Here is a 24,367-nt window from a genome sequence, read left to right on the forward strand (position 1 = left end):
GCATTAGAAACCCTCTATTTTGTCTGTGTAGTTTGTTTGTGTGCTACAAAAGCATACACATTACTGGAAAGACTCAGCTCAGATGGGTAACTGGATTTTACAACTGCACAGAACTGTTTAAACAGAAAGGCCATATTACAGAGAAAATAAGCATCCATCCATGTTTTGTGCTACAAAGGTCTCAATATCACCAAGTCCTCAGTGTTTTGTCTTGCACTAGTTTAAGATGTTGATTTATTTAGTTATTTACTAAAGATTAGCTCTAGCTGACCACTCTGAGGGCATCCAAACCAGCAAATTTAGGAGATTACCTAATTGCACTCCTGAAAGTTCTACAGTTTAGCAGAACTAGCTATCCATGGAAGATACTGGAGGCATCTGCATCCTTCCAGCCCAAGGGAGACAGCACATTTGTAATCCTTGTCAGATCTACCCCCTCTGAGAACTTGAGCTTAGGAGACAGTCTTAAGCCCTTGGAACTATGTATGGTAATTGCAGTGCAATGTCTTCCAAACACCATTAATTTTCAGATAATTATACTGATTATTTAGAATTGTGAGATCTACAGCTTTAGTTCATAACTGACAAGGAATTAAAATGAGCCCAAATCTTGTAAGTACAATTAAATTCATATTCACTAAATGCCAGTGCATTTCACAGCAAAGTAACACCAGCATTACTAAAAGCTTTTTTGTCTTCTCTTACCTTAATGGGAATTGACTTAGACCTTCCAGTTCCTTGGACCACTAGGAAAAATTAAACCATGTAACTATAGCACAATAAAACTTGTTGTGTGTGTTCTTGTTAAACATACTTGTTTATACTTGTTTTTTATACTTCTAACTCCCAAGTCCTAGAGGCACTCTCAGAGAAAAGCAGTGCAAAGACAGAAACATCAGAGCTAACTACTCTACTACTGCTAGGGACTGCTGACAGTTTCACTCATATATCCTTGGGAAATCTTTGTAATTTCTCCTTTTTTTTTTTACATGGAGGACATGATTTATTTAAAAAGAAATAGGAAAATACTATTTTTCCTAATGAAAAGGAAAAAGAATGGACAGTGGTTGTAGGGAAGACCTAATCTCTTCAGTAGTAGTACTTGTAAAGAACCATATTCAATAGACCTATACATACATTTCAGCTGTACTATACTATATTTATTCAAGAACTAAATAATTCCCAGGAATTATTTCAGTTCCCAGGAACTAACAATCACAGCGCTGTCCCTGAAAACTAAAGCATCCACATATTTAAATTAAATTTATATTTATCAAGTTTTTTTTTTCTATTTAAAGTTGTGAAAATGTGTTGATTTTACAGGTAACATGAAACAAGAACCAAACTTTCTAAGCTTGCTCTTGAAAAATATTTCTTTCATATGTTGTTTTATAGTCTAGGGAAACAGTAAGATAATTTAGGACATAATTACTGAATGCATTAATCTACATGGGCATTGTGTCCCCATGAACTCTGTAAGGAAATACAAATGCTAAAGATTGCTGTTAAACATACTTCAAATACATTTATATGGTCACCAAACTGACCTATCTGACTAAGCTCTTTCATTTCATTCTGAAATGAAACCGACTGAAATTCCAATATATAGCTGAACAAGAGTAGGGAAGTCATTCAAGCTTCTGGGCAGAAACCTAAGAGATGCTTCTTAGCTTGTAAACAATTATTCTTTTTTAAGAGGCAAATCTTCTAAACATCTAGGTGGAAAGTGCTCTTCTCCCAGAGGGCTGAATAGAAAGCAATATGCTACTGATTTGGTGAATTGGAGGATATATTGTATGGGTCCCTGTTTCTCCCAGGCTTTAGTGAATTTGCTCCTAAATGGATTTAGAAAGGAAGATAGATCCTTTCTAAAAGGTACAGAAATGATACCTTCTAAAAGAAAGGTACAGATATGATTCTGAACTCAGTAAGACAACAGAAGAGCCAAAGAAGCACAAATTTGCTATCCCTGTGCCAAGCTGGAATATAAATCATCATAAAGAGGCAGAGGATCATATTTCACATGGAGGTGAAGGTATGACCCTCCCCATTTTTCAGAACTGCAAAAAAATTCCAAAGTTTTAAAGTCCTTGACAGAAGAAAATATCAAAAACAGAGATATGAAGAAACTTTATTAAGTTTGCTATTACCATCTTATTTTAACAAAATCATTTCAACTCTATTTCAAACTTCTACATTTTTTCAGGTTGAAGCATTTTGATTTGTCTCTGAAATATCATTTCTGTATGTGTATAATGTGGCATCATTTTACACATTTTCATAGTGTCTAGTTAAAGAGAAAAGGGGGTGGAGTTTTTTGCATTGTTTATTCAATATCACCCACAACATCGCTGGGGGGCATTGCTTTGGCAGGAAAAACCAGGGCCAGAAGCTGGGAATGCACAACTCTTGCCTTGGTCACAAAAGCAAACTGACCTGTCTGCTTAAACCCTGGTGGACTTGGTCCCTTCTGCTGCCCACCAATTTTTTTCCCTCCTCCCATTTTTTCCTCTGGAGTGCTACTATGGGAGTTGAGATCTTGGACAGCTCCAAGCAGCAGTATTGGAGGTGGCAGTTCAAGCAAGTGCAGAGGACTGAGCTTAGCCAGCAGCTGCACAATTCCTTTTTTCAGATGAACTAGCTTCCAGGTTTTATTTTGTCCTTTCTTTCTACTATTTTTGGGGTGGGTGGGAGGGTGGGGGAGAACACTATGCTATGGAGGCTCTCCTCACCGTATTGCCTTTGTTTGGAGATCACATCTGGTGCTATCTTTGAGAAGCTTTTTTCCTTGTACCTCATGGTGAATGTTCTTTTGTGGTTAAGGCGCTTTCTTTTTGTGCGCCTTTTACTATTGACACTGCTGTGGTTATTGTGATTTTAGTAAATTGTTATTTTCATCACATAATCTCTCCTTATTGTCCCTTCATTATCAGAAGGAGTGGGAGAAAGAGAGTGGCTTATTTGGAATTTAGCTCCCTGTTGGTTGTTAAAACCAGCATACACAGAATCACAGAATGACCTGAAAGACACCAAGCTGAGTGGTGCAGCTGACACAGCAGACAAATGGGATACCCTTAAGATGGACCAAGACAAGCTTGAAAAGTGAGTCCATAGGAATCTTACAAGGCTTAACAAGACCAGATGCAAATGTAAATCTGAAATCTCACAAGGTAAGCCCATAGCCCTTAATTCTGACCCCAGCTGGCTCATTGCTATCTGCAGGTAAACCATTTCAAAGATTCTACAGAAAACAGCCATTCCCTTTCCTTCTTGAGTCACTCCAGATAAACAAATGTTACACGTCTTAAAACCAGGGTTCTGGTTCAGCATTTAGGGTCAAGAAAGCTCTACAGAGGCTGTTAGCTGTTCACTTATTTAAAAAAGCACCAATATCTGGAAAGGTCATGTTCATTCCAGACCTGGGACCTAAACTTAACTTGTATTGCAAGAAACAAAACTGTGTAGCGGCATTTTCTGGGAGACTGCGATGTGATTTTTCCACCATAAAATACTACAGTAGTGACCACACTTTCTCAGCCTCCAGCTCTCTTCTCCAAAACCCCACTGTTGGGTCAGCAATGACAGACCTCCAGCATACTGAGGCTGGAGCACCAGTCACCATAAGGACAGCTGCAGAGCTTCTCAGACATCTGAGCTGCAGCCTGAGATGACAGCTCTGTCTCCCCCAAACTTAACATCAAGTCGAAAGGTTTTTTTATTGTTTAACTAATAGAAATTCAACTGTCGCTCTTTTGGGAACGGCGAGAAGAACGATACAGACTCTCTTGGGAGTCGAACAGGAGCATTTCTCTCGGTTTACTACCTCAGGTCTTTTTTATAGACTGATATGTGAAAAGTACAGAAAGGTAAAACTCTTACTGGTTAGTAAGCTAACACATCACCATCATTGGTCAGTGGGGTTCACCACCCCTCGACCTTCTCTTGCAAGAAAACAAGGAACAGACAAACAGCACCTGCAAGGCTGTTCTCTATTTCTGAGGATTGTTTTAATTCCTCCCCATGATTTCCCAGGCCACTTTCTCAGGCAAGTTATGAGAAAGTTATGTGGCCTGCAATTTCCACAGGCATCTTGCTCCCTGTTTCACAGCATCCATATTCAACTGCCCATATTGTGGAGATATCTCCGATATTTATTCTTAGAGATAAGAACCTTGTTCTCATGGTAGGAACGTATCTGCCAGTTCTTATCTGTTTCTCCTATATTTCCTTCTCAGGTTTGTTTCAAGTGGAGCTGATGTCTGCGAAGTGTTGCTGCTCCTGAATAGTGACACTCTGAATTAGTTTGGCTTCAATATACCCGTTCTTCCTGAAGAATTTTTTGAGTCTCCTAGATGGAAAAAAGCCTATACTGTAACCAGGAGTTCTTGCCCAGTTTATTGAATGTTCAGTCTAGAGGACAGGACAGCTCAGCTGGAAAACTTAAGATTCCCTTCTGAACCACCTGCACATGAAAAATAAAGAAAACTGCAAAACAGAGAGTGGGGTAAAAAGCCCCACATGGCTGCTTCAGCAGAAACATTGCAATTCCACAGAAGTAAATCATGCTGCATCTCTTTAACATGGTGGGAACACAACACTTTCCTATTTAACCACTGGGATCCTTTATTGTTCAGTTTAAATGGAGAGGAAAGCATATCACCTTACTGAATGAAAATGCACCATCCTAGCCTTCTTTTGTATTTTTCACTTTTGTTTTAGTTATTTGAATGGAGAAATTTTGTCTGGGCACTTGCCTTGAGCTAGTTTGGCTTTTTAAATAAAATTGCCAAAAATTAGTAACAGCCATTAAAATAAAGTAGCTCAGCCTTATGTTCTTTAAGACATTGTCACTGGTGTTGCTTACATACTGCTGTATTTTGTTTTAAAAATAAAGTAATACATTGATTCTTTCAACTGAAAAATAAACTCCAGCCTTTTAATTTTCATATGCTTCTGTTAGTAGGATTAAAACACATTGATATTCTGAGGCCATTTATAATTTTCGATATTCTAATTCAGTACCAAAGCTGAGATTTTTATACAGTTATGCTATTGTATTCGGTATCTATCTGTGCCCAAAAATTGTTACTGCAAGATCTACAGGCAGGTATGCTCTGTGTGTGTCTGGGAATGCTGTCATGGGCATTTTTAAAATCCTCTCTCATGGGCAGCTTCCAGTTCTTTGCCTTGTGGTATTTGCTTCCTGAACTGTTTGGCCTTTGCTCAGGCAAAAGGTTTGTCTTCCCTTTTCGGATTCTCTTTTAATTTTGGGGATTTCATGTATCTCAGAGAGGCTGAATTTGGTGTTTTTGAGCTGCCTTTGGTTGAGTTCTGCAGATGCCTCCTGGTGAAGTCAGTTCAAGTCTGTTGGCTTCTCTGACCAGAAAGACAGAGCTGTCTGGAGGGTGCCACCTTGGAAGGGAATGTGTGACATTATCTTCCCTTTGTCCCCCAGCCATGTGGCCGCCTCTAGCTGGCAGTGTCTTGTGAAAGGGCATTTCCAGCACTGGGGCCTCTCTTTGTTCCCTGGGGGTTGTGAGATTTAGCAGTTTGCTATCTAGCAGTTACTTACTTTTCTTTTTCCCTTGACTGTTGGCATTCTGTTACTAAACTTTTGGTACCATTTTTTCACTTGTATCTACTCATATCTCATTCCTTACTGGTGGAAAAGGGTTCAAACCAAGGGGGATGTTACTGATTTCAGAGTGCCTACATCTTTAAGTTGTCTCAAGCCAAGACAGTTGGTACATTAGATTTTGGATTACCTCTATAAAAGTAGCTTTTCTCATAGTTTTACTTTCTGAGGCTTTCTACTGCATTACAGAATATAACTTAGGCATAATTATAGTCTAAATTCTAAAATATAATTTAATTGAAACTGAAATGTGGATTAAATGTGGAATTCCAAATTCATAGTTAGATTAATTCTAAACTATTTTTTAAAATCAAAGTTCTACTTTTCTATATAGAGAAATGCTTCACTGAAAATATATTATGAAATACATTTAGCAACATAAACCAAATTATGTTTCCTCGGAGACTCCTAACTGATCCATAACTTTTAAAAGTTGAGGTGAATTGGAAAAAGCTTCCTACATCACACTTTCTGCATAAAGGTTACTTTGTACAGTAGTATTTTAAAACAAATGTTGTCAAATTAAATTCTACTTTTTGAAATTGCATTACTTTAGCACTCTCTTGGTAACCATATTTAACACATGGAATTACTTTGAAAAATAAAGACAAAAAACCTATAGCAACCAAATAGCAATATAAAGTGTTTTACATCATTACAAAAACCTAATAAGTTTCTATCACAAGTTTTAGTACAAATCAGCAGGTAAGATTAATTTAGGTATTAGAAAGAATAAATTCAAACTGCATCACAGCCTTAAGGCAAACACATGCTGGATCATACAAAGATTTATTAACTGAATCTACACTACTATACAGGAGGAACAATCCTTCCAAATAGGACTGTGTCATGTTTTTTTAGATTATATGTTTGTGCAAATCCTGTTACGGCAATTATGAACTCTCTGCCTTATTGAATTCTGAAAAGTGGGAGAGGTTAACTGATTATTTTTAAAATAAATATATACTTTGATCATATTTAATTGAAAATGGTGCTACTTCTAAAAGTGCAGGTAAAAAAGGAATACTGAAGCCAAATTATAAAAAGAGAAATCCCGAATACACCCATCAGGTAAATAAAGCCAAGGAAAAGCTGCCTGAATAAAGACCATGTGAAAATTATATTTGAGTCCTATATGGATGAGCAGTGAAGCCTTACATGCCACAGGTAACAGGAGACCACAGTAAACATATATTCATTGCAAAAGTTATGACAGAATCAGGGCTTGAGCTTGACCCTTACCCTTCTCTGTTGCAGCTTCAGCTCTGAGAACATCAATCCTTTTCTGGGAGGAAAACACCTGAGCTGTGCTGTGTATTAGCAGCACCCTTTGAACACTTGCTATGTGGTACCACTTCCCTATAGTTGAGGGCACACAAATATGCCCTCAGCGATGTTAAGAATGAATAAAAAGTGAGAAGCTGAAGATATCTGGACACTGTGTTGATTGTTCAAGCATTAAACTGAAAAAAAATGCCACTATAGTCCTTGAAAATTTTCTTTGAAGGTTGGTAAGGTTTCATCCACCTCTTCTCTAGGACTGATAAACACGTTGTGACTATTAGAACAATGTTCAAAAACATACCTAGAAATTAATGAACACGGGTCCTTAATTATTGGACAGGCAGTGTTAGAGGGGTTTATATGAAGTGTATACTCCAACAGATTTATTAGCCTAAAATATTTGGGGAGAGATAGTGAAGAAAGCCATTTCCACATTTGTCATGTGAAATGTTAAAATTCAAGTACAGTAATTACAGGCATTAATAACTGCAACTGTGAGCTTTGCCTTGTGAGCACTGCAGCAACTAGAAAGCTCATGTCCCTGTCAAAGTAATGTGATGTTACGCAGCAAACCTGACCATGGGCTTGCAGTTCCAGGGCAACATTACACTTTTCATGAAAATGCTCAGAAGAAAATCAGTTACTTCCTTCATTTTCATTCATCTTTTATATAAATTATTTTCAATACAAAAACCAGCATAACATAAACTGGTAGTTTATGCCACTTTTTATTAAGCCCAGTGAGTGAGTCACCACCTTGTTTCTGCAAGTAAAAATGAGCACAACAAAGCGTATTTATATTATGCTGAATAAACAAAAGTAACTTCTGAAGTATTTAAAGTGATTTCAATGCAATCATCATGCATTTGCAAGCTCAAGCCATAACAAACATATTTTTTATTTGCAAAGAAGCTGTTAGGCAATATGGTAATGTTTGTTTCAGTACCACAGTCATCATTTTCATGAAGCAATCAGAAAGGACACAAATACCCTTAACCTTTAATTTTGAGAAGTCAACTAAATTGCCACCGCTTTCTCAAATCTTTTTTTTTTTTTTCCCCCTTTACTAACTCAATAATCTGTAATTTAAAATGTCAAAACTATATACTATGTCAATGGAAATCAGCTTTGGCTCTATATTATTGACTTCCAATCCTAGTTCACGTTATATCACAAAACAAATGTAAAGTGAGGATGCACACTCATGCAGTGTCATGAATGTTGAAGGAGCAAACAGAACTGCCATATACCATACATTATTAGCTACTCCAGGCTCTAAAGACTATTGTTTCTTTGTAATGTTTCTTCACCTGTGCTGTCATATATGTAATTATAATAAAGTATAAGAAGGAGGCTTGACAAAATTCTGACCAGGCTACTTCATTCATGCAAACAGTACAAAGGTTAGTTAAGAGGTTTTATTTTTTAACAAACTACTGCAAGGAAAGTGTCACAACAAATTGCACATATTCATTTCATTTTAAATCTTGGTTCTGAAATATTTAATAAGCATCATGTCTTTCCTGAAACTTGTAAACATCTACCCAGACCCATGGGATCAAGCACCTTCTCACTTACAAAACTGCAAGTCAGAAATAACTGTTGAAACTACCGAATTTCAGAGGCATAAATCAAGAGCAGTCAAAACTAATGGGGTTACTTGTATGAGTAAAAGATTTAAGAACCAGGCAGTTCTTCTACAACAGTAGAAATATTGTTATATCTGCATCCAGTTATTTAAACATCTATATAAAACTCCTAAGCATATTAATAGCAAGGGAATTTATACCATTCAAAATGACTAATGTGGTGACTTACACTAGTCATACTGTTTACAGGGAACATTTATATTGCCAGCAATAAACCTTTTCATGCTGTACTTTGTCTTACAAATCTGAATTCAGCTCTTAGTGGTCATAGGAAGTACAATGTTTTCATTTAACTGACTTTCTCATGAGACTTGATTTAAGCAATTTCCTCTTCTATTACCGATATAATTTACCAAAGAGTTATAAAGAAGTGACTCATGGGAATACCTAAGACTGAGTTAAGTTCATCTATGTGGGGTGTGTAGGCACTAAATGCAACCCTCTTATACATATATAACCCTCTTAGTTAACCTAGATCACACTTCCTCAACTTTGTACTCTAGTGAAATCTGATATCTTCCACTCTGTTCACCATGATTTACCAAATACAGAGAAGCATGCAACTGGTCCAGAACCCCAGGTTACTGACATAGTCATCTATTTTACTTGGTTAATGCTAGAGCTGTACAAAAGTTCGTACTTTTTTTGTGTAAAAGCCAGGTTCGTCAGTATTCTTTATTTATGTCTCAATATGTAACCCCATTGACTTTGATAAGACAACTAGAGCAACACCTGTTCATGTAACAGTTTAACAGTATGAAAGCAAAAAAATTCTCTTTGACAGCATCTAAAGATACACTAAAAGAAAAAGCAAGTAAGTGAACAAATGAGACCAAAAAAGTATTTGTATCATGTAGCATTCAAACACAGTAAGAAATAAAACAGCTACATAATCATAAGTAACATTTATTGAGGAGTTGAGAAGTATTACAGCGCACCAAGGGACTCTATTCTAGCATAGAATGTCCAGCACAGTCTTGCAATATTCTACATAAAGTTGCTATTGGCAATCACAACAATAATAAACACACAAAAAAGGGATATTAATTCAGATATACACAGGTCTCTCTTGCTGTAACATTTTTCAACATGCTAGAAGATTCAATTAAGCTTCAATGGATTCACTGGAATCTTTTGTTGGGTTTAATGGTAACTACAATAAGAATTTAAGGAAGAAGCACTTAATCCTTTTTTAACCTAGACCCCAGCAAGGCCTACATTTTAGATTAAGTGTAGTTAATCTCATTAAGTCAAGAACTAACTTAAGCTTCTAAATTACTTCAGACTACAGAGAAAAGCCAAAGAGATCTAATACTCAATTCATTACAAAACATCTAAATTTACTAAAACTAATGATAAACAAGTTACAGCTCCCAGACACTATTCATTTCACATATATAAAGAACACTCCTTGGTGATCTTTCATTTGGAAAGCAGAATCTTACAACCTCGGGGTTGAGAGAATGCCTGAAAGTGGTTTTTATTGGAGAAAGGATAAAAGTTTCTACTGCACATTTGTTTAATACATTGATATTAAACATACCAAAACACAGAAAAAGGGAAAAGATATTTAGAATGACAGCAGTGCATTGGATAAAACTATGTATTTTTCTTTATAAATGGATTTTCATTTCTACTTTGAAATATTGTTTCAGAGTCCTACAAGATAAGAAACATCAGAAAAACTATACAAATTTCAACCACCACTAGAACTGCTAACCATGCGGTTATGTTTGCCAGATTAATATTTCTATTTGTGAGGCAAGAAATGGAAATTGTTCAAATTTCACACAATTGGAAAGGCATTTATATACAAGAAAGTTTCCAAAAGAGCAGTCTGTTGCAGTGGTAGAACCATTTATTGATACCAACACAGTCCTGGGCCCTTTTGGGTCACAGAATTGTGAACTCTTAGAGAAAACAAACCTCTACACCTCTGTTAATGCCAGCTACCTGGTTTCCCAGATGATGGCTTTGTGATTTGTCAGTTGGCCACCCTCATCACTCACTGACCTAAAATTCATTGTGGGTAGGGGTGTGTTGTTCACTGACAATGGAAATTTAAACTACTCCAAGCTGAAGCAAACATTCAGCCTGATCAGACAGGCAGCAAAGAGTAACAACAGTGATGTGGTGATGGGCACATGTCAGAAGTGTCAAAGCAATTCCAGATATTGTCATACATGTATCCTCTGGGAGTTAATTTTTATTTCAATTAGGTATGAATAAAATCCTATTAATGTTGTGCTTTCAATTAATGGAAAGCAAGTTATTTTGTTTACAAAGAAGCAAGGAAGAAAATTGTACAGAATATCACAATTAATGATTGTGAATAATAGCATGCTAGCTAGGGCTGGAGCTCATGTTGTGTGGTGGTGACAGGATACATCTAGTCTGTCAACCTTACTGATGTAAGAGGGGTACATGCAAAAACATTTCCAATGTCCTTACTAAGAGGCTTATATAAACTGCTACTGAATACTTCATGGAGTATAATACTTTAAAAATGAAAGAAGCTAATGTGAGTTATAAGACCACTCTGTAGGTATCTGCATTAGTTTCACTCTACATCCCACTGGTAAAACTACCAGTTGTGCAAGATAGGGCTTGGTTGCTCATGAGAAAACAGCTTACTCTGCAGCCCAATCCTGCGGGGAAGGAGTCTACTAATTTCCAACAGGGGCAGGGGAATTTCCCCAGCTTAAAGCTGTTAATTTATGCTTGGCTCATTGGAGCACAGCATGCTCACAAAAGCATCAGGTTTTTTCAAAGTTTAGTATTTGATTGATTAGTTTGCTTCAGTTCAGCTAAGATCAGTTACTTGAGACACAATAGTTGACATTCTGCAGTTCACAATGTTGAAGGAATATGGGTGGAATAACTGAATAAGAACTCTCAGTAGATTAAAGCAATTGAAAATCTCATTCTAAAAACAGTTTGCACTTTTCAGAATAGCTGCATGACAAATGTGATGTGAACTTTTAAAGGGAGATGTGATGAAGCTACAAGTCATTACTAGAAAAAATAGAAACCAAGAAAAAAGATAATTAATGGACACTTGGGTATAAAGCCACTGCTTTGGAAATAGTTAAACTGGGAAAAAATCTGCCTTACAAATTTATTACTGTAAGAGGCTAAGCATATAGATAGAGATGGGTAAATAGATACACTCTGAACTTCCAAAAGGCTTTTGACAATGTCTTTCACCAACAGGTTTTATAAATTTAAGAACCCATTGCAAAAGGTCTTTGCAGAAGTAAGCAATGAAAACAAAAAAAACCCCATACAAACGAAAAGCAAAGCATAGGAGTAATCAGTTACTTCTTTATTAAGTAACAATTAGTTTCTTGCAATTAGTGGAGGCTCCAGATGGAGTTCTGTTGGATTCCATTGCAGAACCTCTTCTGAAACCTACAATATTTCATTATAAAAAATGTGAATGGGGAAAAAGAGTGAGCCATGAGGTGTAGACGTCAGCCATGACTGATATAAAAACTGCAACAGCTGACTGTGCATGAACTGCAGAAGGACCCTGCAAAACTGTGTGACAACAATATCAACTGAAATCCAATAAAGACAAAAGTACATTAACTTGCATACAAACCGAATGTCACACCAAAATGAACAGTTTGGAGCTGCCCAGTACTGTACCATTAAAACATGACAATCTCAAGGTTATGGCACACTAATCCATGGGAACTCAGCTTGAGAGAAGTCCCCACAGTAAATGAAATATTAGACATTAGTTATAATACGAAGAATAAAGCAGAGCATGTGGAATTATGAGAATAATGCAAGGTTTTGTGACACTAAAGCCGTTGTAGCTCTAGTCCCCTCTATTCAAAGAGGATATATAGATCTGAAAAAGTTTCCAAGTAGGAAAAGAAGAGAGGAACAAAGATACGGTACAATGGAAGCTGTATGAGGAATAGCAAAGTAATCTAAGACCCTTCAGTCTAGATACAACATAATTTACAGCAAAATATTCAAAGTCTAAAAAATCATATATGGCATAAGAGTGAACAAAAAACATATTTCACCATCTCTTTCAGCAGCCATCTAACAATGTTAATAAGAAACAAGCAAAAGAGAAGCGCGTTTTCACACAGTGTAGTAGCAAACTTTAGAAATCCTTGCCACAGAATATTGTGGATGCTAAAAGTTTTATTTCAAAGACTGAACAAGAATCTGGAGAAAGGAAACACTGAGAATTTCTAAGTATGCAGAAACCATATCCAGCTCAGGCAGGCTCCTTAGCTGAAAACAGGAGTGTTAGGGAGAAGCATTGGATTCTTGTTTTGTTCTTCCTCACCCAGGACAGTAACTTAAAACCACTGCCTGTTCCTAGATAGTGGCATCTAGACAGATCTTCTATCGGACACAGAACAGCCTTACATCCTTTTGGGTCTGCTGGAATAAGGGTTATTCAGGTGAGTAAAAATGTTATAGGATCTACTTCTCTATGCCCTAGATGTCATACTATTCACTTTAAAGGTGCAACACAGCATGTGCTTTCTTTCCATGTCTGTTTCTAAGACATCAGATTACTGTGTAAATAAATTCCACAAAGAAAGGCTCCAGGAAAGAAAAGGAAACATTTTCTAGGTTTATCCAGAGGGGAAACTACTTACAGACAGCACAAAGAATGGAAATTTTCAGTTCCCTTGAAGTTGCAAAATATAGCTTAAAGGCTAACTAGAAAATTCGATAAAAGAATGTAAAAGTAGGCATATAGGATACTAGAACCAATGGATAAAATGATAATGAGGAACCTAGTAGGTTTTGTGGCAAAGTTATGGAACAAGAAACAATGACACAAGCCCTCAGAGGAGTTCTAGGCAAGGTTTACAATATTGGGGGCACTCAGTGAATATGACCACTAGAGGCCCCTTTAGATAACACTCAATGACCATTAAAGGACTTCTAGTAAGGGTGGAGGCCTGTAAGTTGATTCCAGGAGGAATGAAGTTTATGTATTAACTAGGAAGTACTTTTTAATGAATATGTATGATCATGATGGAATAAACACATTGTTGTGCAGATTCATGACACACATTGGATTAGAGGAAAAATCCTCTGAAGGTGTCCAGCACTGTAATAAAGAATTCCTACATACTAATACTTCAAATTGTGTTAGAAAGTTTACTTTCAAGCTGATTTCAGTATCACTACCTGCTACCACTGATTAAACTATATATTTCTAAAAGGAGAACATTATCCAATCATAGGCTTGACTTTCAGACACACAGCACTATTCTGTAACACTTTACTACCTTCTAAGCCCTTTTACACAAAACTTATAGGTTTTGTTCTAGTCTGAATAAAATACATAGCACAGGTTTCAATTGTTGCTTGCAGCATCTCTTAACTCCAATCTGGCCCCAGAACACAAACCTAAGTGATGCCTGTTCCCTGCTGGCACAGAAACACCCTAAAAAGAAAAAAAAAACAAAGAGGAAAAAAAAATGTAACTTGAGCAAAGATGAGCCACTGCTCATAGCTATCCCTTATTAAAAAGTATGCTATCCCCGTTGGGATCAGGTTCCGTCTATTTGGAAGAGTCTGTGCATACAATTTTTTCTTTCCTGATTTGTTTAGAACTGTATATTCCATCTTGCCTGATTAACATGATTTTTACAATCTCACCTCCATTGTGCAACATCTTGCAATCCACAAGAATGTCCATAACAAGCTGTTCTGGCAGGATTTCATTCTGTAGTTCTCATACTCTGCTGGACTTGCCAATGTTTCATTCCAAACAGTTTTTCATTCTGCAAATTTCAATCGAATTTGGCTCAGTATGTTGCCAAATAAACACTTACTGTCTTAAGGTATGTATCTTTGGCAAGCAGGATTCCATTTGATCATATTGTTTCCTGTGTTTGGCAGGTGACAAAGAGTACCACACGATATGGTTGATGTGTATATCCCCAATTGCTGATTTTACAATTGATGATTTGGAGGAGAAGAGAAAGGTGTACTGATCAATCACAGAACCGCAGAATACACCAGTAAAACACACAAATATGACACTGGAAATGTCTTGCCTGACAATGAGCACTGTTTATGGCACTGTACAAACAAGTGGGGGGGTTGTATACAAGCAAGACATCATTTCTGGTCAAGACAAACAGATGTCAATCAAAACACAGCAACTATGATGACTGTAGTAGTACGAAGTCTATCTTCTAATAGGAAACCATAAGCTACAGAGGCAAAATAAAGGCTGGCCCAAAAAACGTCATGGAGAGAGACGAGCCATTAAAGTACAAGATATATAACAGATACATATCACAGACATATAACACTGGCCGTGACTAAATTTAGTCTGTAAATTGGAAAAAAAAATAAAAAAAATCATCACATTTAGAACTGGTTAATTTCAGACAAGTTTAAAACTGGAGTCAAAAATCCACTTACAAACACCTTAAGGTACACATCATTCATGACTGTCCAATCCAGTATTCTTCAGATTTTTATTACATTATTTATGTTAATTTTGAGCAGATACTTTGTAAATTAAAAACTTTATCTATCTTCAAGTACTACTTGAGTAATAGTATCAAATTCCTGAAGCAGGACACAGAATTAAACTATGGAACAGTAGGTCAAAACTTTATAAGCAAGATTGGTTTATCTAATTATTACAGCAAGGCAGCAAACAATTACCTGCCAGAGCTCCTCTTGAAATTGTTTTGGTCAATATTTCAACTAATGACCTGAATACTGGCATAGAAAAGACACCTACTAAACATAAGATACATAGAGACTCAGAGATTATATGCTAGTGTATTGAGGGGCAGGAACAGAATTCAAAGCAAACTGGCACTGTAACATATGGTCGAGAAAGGCAGCACAACATTCAGCAAAGGCATAACCAAAGTACTACACCTAGTAAATAGCAACCTACCGAATAAATTCAGACTGGAGAACAGTGGGCTAGGAATATGGCAGAATCAGTCTGTGAACCAGAGCAGATCACAGGCTGAACTCTGTCAAGAATGTCATATGGCTACAGGATGGTTACACAAATGGGAGTGCTTTCCTGAGGACAGCTGAAGGAATCCTTATGTTGTACTCAGCTTAATGCTCTGGCAGCTCCTTGCTCAAGATGAGGATCTCTTAGAAAGACCAGAGTCAAACAGCAAGACTGGTCAGTGAAAGGCTCACTCACGTAAAACAAAGGAAAGCACTGAACATGGATGGAAAACATAGAAGTCTGAAAGAGGGAAGTGCTACAACTTTTCTGATGTTGCTACTCTTTACATTTATAGAGAAACAAGAAACACGAGCTTTGAACTGCAGAAAAACTAATACAGTTTCTACTTCACCAGGGCAAAGAGTGTAAGAAAACACAAAAACCACTAGCTCCATTGGCAGGGCGGAACTTCCTCACTGAAGACCTTCAAAAACTAGTTATATATCTGCCAGGAAACATGTGGGCATAGCTGGTTTTCCTTAAAGGCACTGCAATGCACAAACTGATTAGTAGTGATTTCCCTCTTGCCTTTCACTTCTACAGCTTTAGCCACTGTCAGTCAGAGGTTGTCATACCAGACATGACTGCTGTCATACCAGAGGTAAGGTGTACTATGGATTTACTTCAATGTGTTTAAAAGATTTCTTCCATTTAACCTAGTCTGGTCCACTTCTGCACTTTGCTTGAGAGAAGCAGTTTCCACAAACATTGCCATTTGTAAACTAGGCTTGCAACTAATTGCCATTCTAAAAAATATAATTTAGTTTGTGGTTGCCTAAGGGTTTTGAATAAAAAAATCATCATGCAATTTGTAGTTTGATCAGTATACTGTTAAACAAGATTATCATCTTCCCTCATTTTGTAACAACATACAAATGGCTACTAGATTTCCTGTATGACCAGGAAATCCTTCTCTTCATCCAGCTCCTAATGAGAGGCCATATTTACTAGTACTAACATACGTTCTCTCTCCCTCCTCCCTCCCATTTTTAACTGCAGAGATGAGAAAATTACCACTAAATATTAAGAAATAGCTATGGTACACACTCTGTAGTCTCCAATATGTTCAGGCGTACTGGTTTTGTGGCATTATGAGCACTCGCAAAAATTTTGTTTCAGGACTTATATTTTCCAAATATTTGCTACCACCCCAAATGCACTTTTTTCCTCCTGTAAAAGAAAATTAATTTTTCCTTGGTGGATTTGTGTTACCCCACTTTATATATCTGCATGTGCATACAACTTAGAGTACACCTGGCTTTAAGTCCTTAATACCACTGTCCTGATACTTGTACCCTTAGTAGTCAGGACTTCATTAAACTTATTACAGGTATTAAATTTTAATAAGGTATACTCTGTTTCAATGTTGTGGGCATAAAGGCTCTTAAGAGGTATGTTTCTTCTATTTTCCATCTATATTATGAGGTACTTCAACTTCTTTGCACAAAGGCCTACCATCTTGTTTTTTTGAGACATTTTTGTAAAGTGGTGGAGACTTTCGGCAGCAAAATCCTTCCTTTGCTGAACACAACAACCTTAGTTTAGGCTTTTTATCTCGGAACAAGTTCCTTTCTTCCTTAACTGCTTCCTTGTCTTGCAATTTGAACTACTTACTTTGCAAAATTCTTTTCTGCCTTCCATCGGGAATAGATTTGGAAAATGAAAAACAGCCATTCCTCCCATTCATTCTATCAATTGACCTTGTTACGCAACATCTTCTTTGTGACATCAGTGGAATGTCAGGTTTGAAATAAATTGTTGAAATGAACAAGTTTGAAATATTATTTACTAAATCTTTGTGTGATCTGCTGGCTTTAAACCAATACTCCTGACTAAAACAAACAAACAAACAAACCCACCACAAAACACCTATTGGCAAGTGATATCAGCTTTCACATTATTTAGAAAACCAAATGTGTTTATCTTACTGTGATTCCTGAGGCACAGCTCAAGCTCAGCACACTTAGGTGCTTTTTGGCTAAGCATCTACTCCTTGCAGGAAGAAAATTGTAGCGATAGGGTGGTCTGTCACTTGCAAAGGGCAGTGAATAGACTACTTAATTTTGAAAGAGATCAGAAAAATAAAATTCCTGGAAGAATACTATTAGAAGAAGAAAGATGTGATGCGGGAAAGTGCTAACCCATTCTCAGCTCTTGCCTGGAATTAAGAAAAAAAAAAAAAAAAAAAAAAGGAAGAGCAGGATCTGAAGTTTACTATTGTAGCATTTCTCTCCCTTGTTGCAACCACAGATATCTTTTATCTCTTCCATCACCTTCCTGGTATCACAAAGGTTTGTTTCTCTTGTACTCCTGAACCTTAAGGAAAACCCACTACCTGAACAAGAAACTCCTGGCATCTGACAGAAAATAGTCACAATATGTACCAACTGTACAAAATGCTACACAGAAGATATGCTTAACCCTTGACAGCTGCCAACAGTGAAAGAAATGCTCCTGAACGTCAGTGACAGATACTTTGCTCTAAGGTAAGGTCTGCTTTGTCAAGCCACTGCAAAATAAAAAACAAGCCAGCAAAGAAATGCTGGGGGATGCCCTATACCCCAAATTGCTCTATCCAGCATGGAATTTAGAACAACTCCCTGGCTGCTTTATGCTACGCTATCTTATCACAGTCCCAGAGGGCTTGCAAGTCCAGACCACTATCTTAGAAGACCCGTTCAAAAAAGAACAATGCAACCCTTCTTCTTGCTAGAGAAACTGTTAATTGCACTTCAAGGGTAAGTCAGAAAAGCCTACACTGGAAAAGGGGGAGAGAAGTCAACTCTATGCATTTAAGTCCTGATATCACATGTTTGTGTAATCTTAAAGTCCAATGAAACACGGAAGACATGCCTCTCATTGGTAATACAGGAAATACAAGATAAACAAGAAGTATGTCAGAGCAAATTGTAGGAAACAGGAAACAGAACACATAGCCTGGAAAAACATAGAATTAAAGAGGATTCGCTCTCTGGTGTTCTGTGTTCCCTAAAAATTAATGTGAAATTCCTCTTTTCAATGAACACAGAAGCCAAAGCTTTGGGTTTTCATTGTAAGACATGAAGACAACAGAAGTCTGAGAGCAACAAAAGTTTACCAGAAGCTGTGAAAGAAAGAGTTCTCAACTACTCACCAGCAGGTCATCTCAGGGCCTCTTTTAATAGCCCCTTCTGCCATCTATTTCTGATTGACTTGTCCAGTCATTTAGCAAGCCTTTGCAGGTTTGCCATGACAATGAAAATTACTTAAGAGGTATTTCAAGACTCAACTGGATATTCTCCAAATCACACAACCATCAAAAACCAGTAAGTTAAATTCCTCCCATTACAAGGAATGCAGTAAATAACAAAAACTGGGAGAAGGGATGTTGGTCATTATCTACAATTCAAAGCCTTTATGGGTCTACCATCTTGTCTCCACTGATCAATTTAATGTACCTTTCAATGCCATTTTTCCACAAACACAAAATTAACAGAATGGTCAGTGGAAATAAAACCTTCAGAACCCCTCTTTGCCACTGTTCCCTTCAGCTCTAATCATGCAATTCACCATTGTTAGAATGCTCCTGGTTTGCAAACACCTGACTTTCATTTTTATGCAGTTCCACTACTACTTATTTTGAATATTTTAAATAGGTTATTTTTCTGGATAATTTATATGTTTGTTCTTTGGATCATCTGAATTGCATTTAGCTCTTTGCACTTTATTTTTAATGTAATGTATTTTTAATAAATTTAATGTAACCAAAAATATTATGCCTACTGTGTAACTCTGCAAGAAAATTCTGCTTATTGGTGTCTCCTGTTTTCAGAGCATATTCAAATAAGAGAATATCTTTCAACATCTCACACAAAATAAATTTTTTAATTGCAATAGTCTGTCAATAATAACCAGCAGATTATTGTCCCATTCTTATCTTCTTTTTGCACTTCCTGTTTTGTGCCAAATATTTTCCTGCTTTTCCAGATCTATGAAAAAAGGTTGCAATGGACAAGTCCACCTCATCTGTCCAAACTGTTCCTGATTCCCTTTCTCCAAAAGTTAATACTTTACTCCATTTACCTATCTTTACAGAGACACACAGTCCACTTTTTTATACCCATGACCTAGTAAAGTATTTTCCAGTTTTTAACTACTTATAGTGTCTATTTTCTCTTATTCTCATTTGTATACCTAATCTGAAATTTATCCATTATTAGTATCTCATAGTTGTATATAGTCACTTTCATTGACACATAAGAAACAAGAGAGGCTTACTACATTCTTTCCTTAATTCGAGATGGGGTTTACATAAGCAAAGCACAAAAAGGCAGGCTCTGAGCTGACCAGGCAGCCTGACAAAAGAAAAAAATGGGGAAAGGTGCATCCTGCAACTGACTTGCTTATTTTGGCACTTTAAGGGCCCAGATAGGAATACAAACATCTTGAGCAAAAAGCGTGTAAGACTAAAAAGAAAGCCAATGCAAAAAATTTTGGTTCCTAAATGGCAGTTCCGAAGTAGTACTTCAATTCTGACTTCAACTTTTCTCCCAAATTTTAGTGCCTCCAGCTGGAAGTAGTACTGCCTGTCTGCCTAAGCGCTCCCTGAAAGAAGTTGGTACTCAGTTTTTCTAAGTAACTGCATCTTTACACATCACGTTTTGTGCTACCCCAGTGACATTTTCCAGCTTTTCTCATGTAAATTATTTATCTTAATTGACCACACAGCTGTCTTATTCAGGCTGGCAATGAGTGGGAACATTGAGTTGTACTTTAAACTTTTGACTCAATGATGCAGTAAGTGGCAACTAATTTTAAAGCAATAATAATCGGGTCTTACTTTGATTTGGTTGACATGAAAAGCCTGGAGTGTAAACCAGCTGCGTTTTTGTAAACCTCATGTATAAAAGGAAGCCTTCTTTACCTGTAAATACTCATTTCTAACCTTTCAATTCATGTAGAATAAACTACTGTTTAGTAAGAATGTACTCGGATGTTTGTGCCCAACCATGCAACAGGACTGTTTATTTTTTGGGCACTCACCTTGTAAACCCCACATATGCAACTCGTATTTTGAGAACAACTGCGAAGAAAGCCTAGAACACCGACTATAAACTCCTTAAGAAAAAGTGATCTTAGGACATTTTAAAGAGAACATTAAAGAGAACTCTCCCTAACTAAAAGGGGGGCATTTTTCAGTGTGATGGGATCCAGCGAGAACCAGGTGTTTACTCACTTGCAGTTTCTGAACCTGACTGGATCCAAAAATTTTCTGACGTGGTGATATCCAGCTAGATACCTGGATCTAGCCAAGTCCAGGTGTGGCTCCGGCCCCACCAGTGCGCTCTCCTTCCCCACGGAACGCCGCAGGCAGCGGCACGCCTGGCAGCCGCTCCGGGACAGCCTGCCACCTCCTCCTCCCGCACGCCCCGCCAACACGGGGGTCGGGACGCCCTCCGCGGCGAGCCGGCGGCCGCGGCTGCCACGTCCTGCCTGCCGGGGAGACCGGCGCTCGCTGCCGGACGAGCTCGTCTTGTACCAGCGCTTTTCAACTCGGGAAGGGGACAGAGGAGGCTGCCCGCCGCGGAGCGCGAAGTTCAGCCGCCGCCAAGGCAGCGAGGCGGCGCGCAGAGCCGCGGCGGGACGCCCCCCGGCGATGCCCTCCCCCTCCCGACCCGCGGACGGCTCCCTGGCCTGCGCCCCGTTTCACACCTGGCTTCGAAGGGGAAGGCCACGGCCCCAAGCTCTCCGGCATACCTGTCCCCGAGCATCACCTCCCGCGGCCCTCGGTGGGAGGCCGGGGCGGCTCCGCTGACCGCCCCGCGGCGGCGGCGGCGGGGCCTGCGGCGGGGCCGTGGTCGGGCAGCGGCCGCGGGGCCGCCCGTCCCTTGCCCTCGTCGTTGTCCCTGCCCCGGCGGCGCAGGGCGGCGGCAGCGGACCCTGTCCGCCCGCAGCGCCGGTGCCCGCTAGGAAGTAGTTGTGAGTAGCGTTACCTGTCCTATATTGACGTATCCGTATTTGCTCGCTATCCTGTTGGCCTCCGGGAGCCCCCCGGTTATCCGCACAGCCCAGTGGTTGGTGTAGAGGCGCGTCCTGCAGGCGGGCAGCAGGAACCCCAGCACCAGGGTGAGCCGGCAGAGAAGGTCCCCGCCGCCTCCGCCTCCCCAGCAACAGCGGCGCTTCCAGCCCATCTTCTGCTCCGCACGCAACCCCCACAAAACTTCTCCTTCCTTCTTCCGAGGCCCTTGTCCTCCCCTCCGGGCCGCTCCGGCGATACGTCCTCCGAAGTTAGCCCGAGGAAGAAACTAGGAAGAGCTTGGAGTAGTGCATTGAACCGCCCGGGGGTTAAATGATGAGGGGTTGGGAATAGTGGTTCTGATCAGTGATTGCTGCTGTGCCCTCTTTCCGCCGCTCTCCGGGGATTAAGTAACTTGCTTGTGAGAGCTTCTCTCACTGTTCCTGAGCGCCAGCTTCTCACTCTATCCCTAGCTACATGGGAAGTCGTCTCTCCGCGGGGAGGAGGGGTCCTTCTCCCTCTCTCTACGTTTCCCTCCTCTCTGACTTCCTTCCCCCTGCCAGCGGTCTTCTGCCTCCTCTCCCGCGTCTGGCTTTTCTTCGCCTCCACTCGCTCCCTCTCTCCGGAATCCGGGAGCAGTGCGGCTGCGGCGGCAGGCGATGTGTGAGTGTTGGCAGCTCAGAGCCTCAGTGCTCTCCGACTCGGCCACCTCCCTCTCCCCTCCCTCCTCCTTCTCCTCCGCCTCCTCTCCCCGCCCTCGCTCCCGCAGCGCCGAAGGCCAGGGGAAATGGCAGCCGCGTCGGCGCCGGGTTGCCTCGTTCTCTGCGCTCCTCGGCCCCGGGCTACTTCCATTCTCGGCAGCCAGCGCCCCGGAGCGCTGTGCCTGCCCCCCCGCCGGACCCGGAGGCCGCCGCCCCGCCGGCGGGGCTGCAGCAGACGCGGCGAGGTGCGAGGCCTGCGGCAAGGCCTCGTGTTCGGCACCAGCGGCGGCCTCCCGGCCCTGCGCCCGCGGGGCGCCCAGGGCGAGGAGGGGCCGTGGGAGAGACCCAGCTGCTCCTGTAGGCCGGGTCTGTCCTGGCCTGCCCGTCCCGGGGGAGACTGCTAGGCTACCAGGCAGGACAGGAGCAGGCCCACAACTGCTTCTTCGGCAAGGCACCGTGTGCCCGTTTGCTGGCCGCACTTCACATACATTGTACGTCGTCATTTAGTGCGGCCCGGCTGTCCGTGGTCGCTACCATCACAAAGGAAAGTAGGTGGCTGCCGCTTTGGCAGAGGAGCGGCGGTCCAGGCCCGGACAGAGGACAGAGCTCCCGCTGCTCCCTTTTCCATGTCTTCATGCAGCGTTGCCACAGCTCTGCAACCTGCTTCCATATGCAGAGCAGCCCTGGGCCTAGAGAAGATCCAGCTGGACGATGTCAGCTGTCTCCGGCACTGCCAGGTGCCTGGCTGGGGTTGGAGAAAATTCATGTCCGCTCCAACCCAAACCTGTTAACAGTCTAAGCACTTGAGCCACATGATAGCTTTGGACTACCTGTAGATTTACTTAGTTTTGGTTGAAGGTTAAAATAATCAGTCCAACCAACCTACAATGAGGATCTGTTGCAGGTTTTGAAGGAATTTGGACATGAGAAGTACCATTGCAATGCATTCGTGTAAATCCGTGAATTTTTTTCTCTGAGAAAAAAACGTCAGCAAAGGTGACTGACTTTGTAGGCAAAAGTCATGTGGCTGTAACTCTTTTTTTCTCTGAAGTATGAGAAATTGAATACTTAACCGAAGGTCATAGTTTCTTTTTTCTCCACCTAAACCTATGTCCCTACCTTTAAAGCAGCTGTTTTCCTAGAAAAGTATAAATAGTAAACACAGAAAGCCAAAGCCATGTTTTCTACTGGAGAAGTGATTCTCTGCTTCAGGTTCATTATTTTTTTCCCTTACACATGGTTATTATGATGTTGATCAACATCTTCCCACATCTTTTGATTGTTTCTGAAGAGCAGAAAGGAGGAAAATACATTCTTTACTTCCCTGTTTGATTGATGTCTCTGAGGATTTATTTGCCAGCGATTTCTCTGTTAGTATTTCTTTCTGTAGTTTGTGTGATCATTTCCTCAGTATATTCCAATGTACTGTTTAGTTCTGTTTGTAGATTTAAGACCTCATGGTTTGCCTTCCGTAGGATTTCATAGATGGTGGCTTACTGTTGAGCAAATTTTTCCAGTGGAACTGCAGTCAACACTCTCATTGGATTCAGCAGGACCTTGTAGCTATTAGGACCAGGCAGTTACACCTTGTTGCTAATATTCATAAATACACATTCCTTGAATATGACATTAAACATCTTGCATCAATTAGCCCTTCTTATTCATTGGTTCAATAATTACATGAGTTAGCTCTCGTCCTGTATCTGAAGGGTTTAAAGTATGCTTAATCGCAAATATCCACCTTATAGAAGTAAGTAGCAATCAATGGGTCCCAAAACCTGAACCTTATGCAACCCCAGCTTGTTTTTCTGAAGAGGGTAAATTAAAAATCTCTTTTCTGGTCTTTTTTCAGACAATTTTACTATTGTTTTGACTGCCATATTTTTTTGCTATAGATGATGGACAGAAAATTCACGCTACAAAGAAAAAAACCATACTGTCATGTACTTACTTCCAACTTGTTTCACTTGACAGTGTTTTATACACAGGCACCAAAGCCACTAGGAATCAGCTGATTTGATAAATACATTGTTGTCCCCAAGTATTTTTTTGTAAAGCTGCATTATATTGCATAACCTAACAAAAATGTTGTGAAAATTGTACTATACATAAAAATAGCCTCTG

General features: G+C 39.7%; 1 protein-coding gene and 1 long non-coding RNA gene across 4 annotated transcripts in view; both read right to left on the reverse strand.

Annotated features, from left to right (window-relative positions):
• Positions 1–22,766, reverse strand: part of PCSK5 (proprotein convertase subtilisin/kexin type 5) — a 230,250-nt gene extending 207,484 nt beyond the window's left edge. For 2 of the 3 annotated variants that reach the window (XM_086868934.1, XM_086868936.1), the window contains exon 1: positions 21,520–22,766. In XM_086868934.1, coding sequence (XP_086725060.1) covers positions 21,520–21,717 — 198 coding nt within the window. In that variant the 5' untranslated portion in view covers positions 21,718–22,766. Of the gene's footprint in view, positions 1–21,238; positions 21,316–21,519 lie in introns of those variants that run through there. The other variant, XM_086868935.1, reaches the window with a different exon arrangement.
• On the reverse strand, positions 11,873–14,339 carry LOC111922370 (uncharacterized). The gene is made up of 2 exons (XR_002860496.2): positions 14,215–14,339; positions 11,873–13,999 (listed from the first exon to the last, which is right to left on the reverse strand). It is a non-coding gene; the product is annotated as an uncharacterized LOC111922370 (long non-coding RNA).
• Positions 22,767–24,367: the final 1,601 nt, after the last annotated feature.

The sequence above is a fragment of the Cyanistes caeruleus genome, chromosome Z (genome assembly GCF_971803275.1).
Source record: "Cyanistes caeruleus chromosome Z, bCyaCae1.hap1.1, whole genome shotgun sequence".
NCBI lineage: Eukaryota > Metazoa > Chordata > Aves > Passeriformes > Paridae > Cyanistes > Cyanistes caeruleus.